This window comes from Myotis brandtii, unplaced genomic scaffold (genome assembly GCF_000412655.1).
Source record: "Myotis brandtii unplaced genomic scaffold, ASM41265v1 scaffold70, whole genome shotgun sequence".
Lineage (NCBI taxonomy): Eukaryota > Metazoa > Chordata > Mammalia > Chiroptera > Vespertilionidae > Myotis > Myotis brandtii.
Window position 1 is genome coordinate 653,835 of NW_005370741.1, and position 4,483 is coordinate 658,317.

The 4,483-nt window shown below is 54.5% G+C and overlaps 1 protein-coding gene across 1 annotated transcript in view; it reads right to left on the bottom strand.

Annotated features, from left to right (window-relative positions):
• LRP10 (low density lipoprotein receptor-related protein 10) overlaps window positions 1-4,483 on the bottom strand; it is a 16,810-nt gene that overhangs the window by 9,326 nt on the left and 3,001 nt on the right. The window contains exons 2-7 of the mRNA XM_014529938.1: window positions 4,285-4,365; window positions 3,641-3,776; window positions 1,813-2,003; window positions 678-1,695; window positions 209-338; window positions 1-81 (exon numbers count right to left, since the gene is read on the bottom strand). Of these exons, the coding sequence (XP_014385424.1) occupies window positions 1-81; window positions 209-338; window positions 678-1,695; window positions 1,813-2,003; window positions 3,641-3,776; window positions 4,285-4,365 (1,637 nt within the window). The remainder of the gene's footprint in view (window positions 82-208; window positions 339-677; window positions 1,696-1,812; window positions 2,004-3,640; window positions 3,777-4,284; window positions 4,366-4,483) is intronic.

The following is a 4,483-nucleotide window of genomic DNA, read 5'->3' on the forward strand; positions in this document are numbered from 1 at the left end:
GCGGGCACCTGAGGCACCCCCTGGAGTCATATCCTGGCGCAAGATCTGTAGCAGAGAACGCAGGTTGCCCAGCACTGAGTTCTGCAAGGAGAGGAGGAGACATCAGTCGGAGGGATGAGGGCCAGAAGCCTGAAAGGAGGAAGGGACAGTGGCAGGGCCACAGTGGAGTTGGGGGCAGCATGAGCTAGGGTTGGGGGCAGTGACTTACATCATTAGGATTCTCTGTAGGGAAGTCCTCCACAGGTGGGATGGCGCCCTGGGCAATGAGCTGCCCATAAGACGGGGGTGCCTGCTGCTGCACAATCTCAGCCTCCATTCGGGAGAGGGGGGCAAAAATGCTGGAAGGAATGAGGGCTGCTCAGTCACAGGTGGTCCAGCGACAGTAGCCTGTCCCGACCTGGACAGGCCTCTTCCCTCCACACCCAGGACAGGACAACTGAAGCTATACCATGGTTTTCCCAAAAGTCATCTGAGGTCCCCTCCTTCCTTGCGATGGCTTTCAGAAGATAGACCTGTTCTTCCCTCAAAGAAGAACCTGTTTTCCCAAGCTGGATAACCCCGAGCCAACCCATAAGCTGGTCACTGAACCTATCCCCAACATGGGCACCCTCCTGGTCTCCTGTGGCAGCACGGGCTCTGTCTCACCCTCAGTCCCCACTCCTCTAAAGCCAGCTGACCTGTACTCCTGGGTGCGAATGGCATAGAGCTTGCAGGTGCAGCCCAGAGCAATGACCAGCAGCAAGCCGCACACAAGGCTGCCAATGACTGCAGCTGTAATGACCTTGCGGGGCAGGGCATAGGAGCAGTCCCACTCATCACTGCCGTCAGCACAGTCCGGCTGCCCGTCGCACACCCATGTCTCATACACGCACTTCTCGTCCCGACATCGGAAGTTGCCAGGCTGGCAGTGCCGGCAACGTCTCTCATCTGCTCCGTCAGCACAGAAGGTCTGGTAGTTACAGCGGTCAGCAGGCAGGTAGCAGGCTGTGGCACTGGGGGTGCCAAAAGCCCCACAGGGATAGTGTCCAGGTGGGCAGCTGGGGCAGTTCTCCTCATCTGTGCCATCGGCACAGTCCCAGGAGCCATCACAGCGCTGTGCCTCACTGTAGCAGCGCTCACCGAGGCCCTCACTGGCCCCCAGGCCAGAGCCTAAGCCGCAAGGTTGGTCCCAAGGTAAGCAATAGCCCTGTACATGGTAGGTGGCATTGAAGCCCCGACCACTGCTCCAAGGAACTGTGTGGTAGGCCACAATGGCTTGGCCAGACAGCGTCTCCACGGTGACAGCCTTGCCATTGTTGAAGTGGGTGAGCCTGCGCAGCCGCCGGGAGGTCTCAGGGGGCCCAGAGCCATCATACACATGCACTGCATCTTCATAGCCCAGATCCAGGGCTGTGAAGCGCACTGCGAGGCGCCGGCCGTCGTGGGGGTCCAGCAGCCAGAGGCAGGACTGGGGGTGGGAGACTGACGCCAGGTGGGAGTATCCAGGGGAGGAGAAGACCCCATAGAAGTCTTCCAAGGTGTGATTGCAGCGTGGGGTGGGGGCAGAGGCTGGGATCAGGTCAGGGAAGGAATCTGAACCGCAACCTGCCTCATCCGAGCCATCTCCACAGCTATCGACCCCGTCGCAGTGCTGGGCTGAGGGCACACAGCGGTGGTTCAGGCACTGGAACTCTTCCTGCAGGCATATCAGCCAATCTGCAGAGGCACCATGGAGAAGGGCTATGAAGCACCGGAACTGGTGGGGTCCTCCCCTCCTCCCTGGGGCTTCCACTGCTTGTGCTAATAGCCCCAGGGACACCCTGTCCAGCCTACCTTGGCTGTAGGAGAGTAGAAAGCCCTGGCCCATGGGTGCTCTGGCCCCGGCATAGCTGTAGGTGATGGTGACATTGCCCCCAGGTAGCTGCAGAGGGCTGGCAGGTGCCTCGCACAGGGAGATCTGTGGCTGGAGAGGGGAGCGCAGGATTAAGCGCTCCGAGCCACAGGCCAAGTGCAGTTTTTGGAACCTGCAGGGGTAGAGAGCAGGATGTGAGATATTCTTTTTTTGTTAATCCTCACCCGAGGACACTTTATTGATTTTAGAGAGAGGGATGGAGAGAGAAAAAGACAAAAACATCAATGTGAGAGAGAAACATCAATTGCTTTGCCTCCTGTATGAGCCGTGACTGGGGATCACACCCGAAACCTGGGTATGTGCCCTGACCTGGAACAGAACCCACAAACTTTCTGGTATATGGGAGATGGTCCAACGAACAGCCACACCGTCCAGGGCTGTGAGATATTCTTGACGACCACCGCTGGCTTCTTCCTCCCCAGGACTTTTCTACCCCCAAAAGCACAAGCATCTACTTATCCACAATTCAAATAGCTAAGTGAAAATTCAGTCAGCTAAATTCCTTAGTGGTCAATGGCACTAGTCCTACCAGAGGCCAGTGGCACCTTGAGATTATGTGATATATCCTAGATTCCCATGGAAAAACAGACTTATCTTCTGGGACTGCAATATGAACAGGGGCATTGCTTTCCAGTTGTTGCAGCACTGTCACTCAAGTACAGTGTTAGCAGTAACTGGCAGTTACCATTCAGCTAAATTATCCAGAACTTGCCATCCCCTCCAAATGCCTGGCAGTGAGACTTGGGATCACCATGGCACTTTGATCCCTCTGCTCCAAAAGCCTCTCCACAGATTTCCCTCTCCCTTCACCTACCCCTTTCTGGGTAAATTCATGAAAAGTGAACTGTGTGAAGCAAACGGCCAGGTACTTAATTAACATGGGCCCAACCCCATGGCCCAAGGTTGGAGGAGCCTGGGAGACCTGGATTATTCAAGAGACCTGGGGAGGCTGAGAAAGGTTCTAGCTGATTAAAGGACTAGCTCTGAATCCTAGGCAAAGATGTGCAAGGGTTAAGGACTTCCTCAGAGCAGCCATAGAGGAACCCAAGGATGTTTCTAGAATGACTGCTGACCTTCAGAGATGACCAGGACCTAAGCTAGATGTCCATCCCCACCCAGATCCAATTCACTGTGTCTGGTTCAGAACAAGGCAGGCTTTTAGGACAGATGAGGCCAGTGGTTCCCAATGTGGGGCACAATTTGATTTTTAAGGAGGGCAATTGAATTTTTTGCATTTCTTATGGTTCTAGGGGCCTCAGATACAGTATATAAGTATAAATGGTGACATATTTATGCATTTCAGTATTATATGTTTTGAAACTATTTGCTATTTTTTCATATCAATTTATATTATTATTATCGTTTAAACAATTTCTTACTGATTGCTTCCTCAGTACTTCAACTATCCTTTTGTTCTTTTATTTTTCTCTTTCATGGATGCCATGCTCTTTGGAAGCTTGTTTAGACCAAGTTAATGGCCTTTTAGGCTTCCTCCACGTGAATAGGAGTTCACTTTTCGGGTAATAAGAATTATATGTCATGGGGCGGGGGGATCAGGATTTTAGAGATGCTTAGATGGGGCATGGCCAAAAAAAGGTTGGGAACCGCTGGATGAGGCCAAATCAAATTCTACTCTTCCCCCTGTAGACAGGGATGGGAATTCCACAAAGAAGGCTTTCCCTGAAGGCTTTCCCATGATGAAGCTGGGAGGAGCCGGGGAGAGGAAGAGGGTCTTGCCCTGCTTCTCACCTGACCATTACAGTCTGATCCTTGCTGCCAGGGATGAGCCAGGTGCAGTTGGCAGGGGAGCTGTGGCTGTCCCGGCTCAAGGGCCTCTGTAAGGTGCCCTGTACTTCCAAGAGCACTGCCGGAGGGTCTTCACAGGCTGGTGAGAGAGGCAGAGACGCTGGTTGAGAGTCTGTTACCCTCCCATCCCTCCCCAGACTTGAGGCCCCCAAGGGCCTGGGCTCTTCAAGGAGGAGCACACAAACTTCCCCTCCCGCCCATACTCGATATCGTCATAGTCTTCAGTGGGCCCCCTTCCTCCCACAAGCGTCACAGCTTCACCTTAGGTATCAACAGTATATACAATCTGATGTCTGCTCTGTGCCAGCCCTTGGACCAGGAGGAACCGAACATACTGTCTCTAGCCTCAGGGAGACTACGTTCTGGCTAGGGAGATCAAGCTTGGCGACTGGGGGAAAAACAAAATATGTAAGTACCAGGTGAGGGTTCACACTGGGTCTCAGTTTCCCCATCTGTAAAATGAAGGGTGGACAATCGCCACTCAAAAACGACGTCGGCACCATAAGAATGCAGGGAAGAGAGACTCCCTCTGCTGTGCTGCCCTCCTGTCACCGAGCCCCCAGCCCCCAGAGGCGGCATCCACTCACCAGGATTTGGGAAAACGATCCGGTCCGGGTGGGCCAGCGCGCCCCCTAGAGGAAGAGCGGGGAAGGGCAGAGAGGGAGTCGCTCAGAAGTTTGCTCCACCTGCCCAACTCCGGGAGGAAGAGCGGCCACCGGGGACTTCCGGGTGGTTTCTGGGGAGGGGCGCGGGGCAGGGGTGACTGCGGGAGGCGACCCCGGGCAG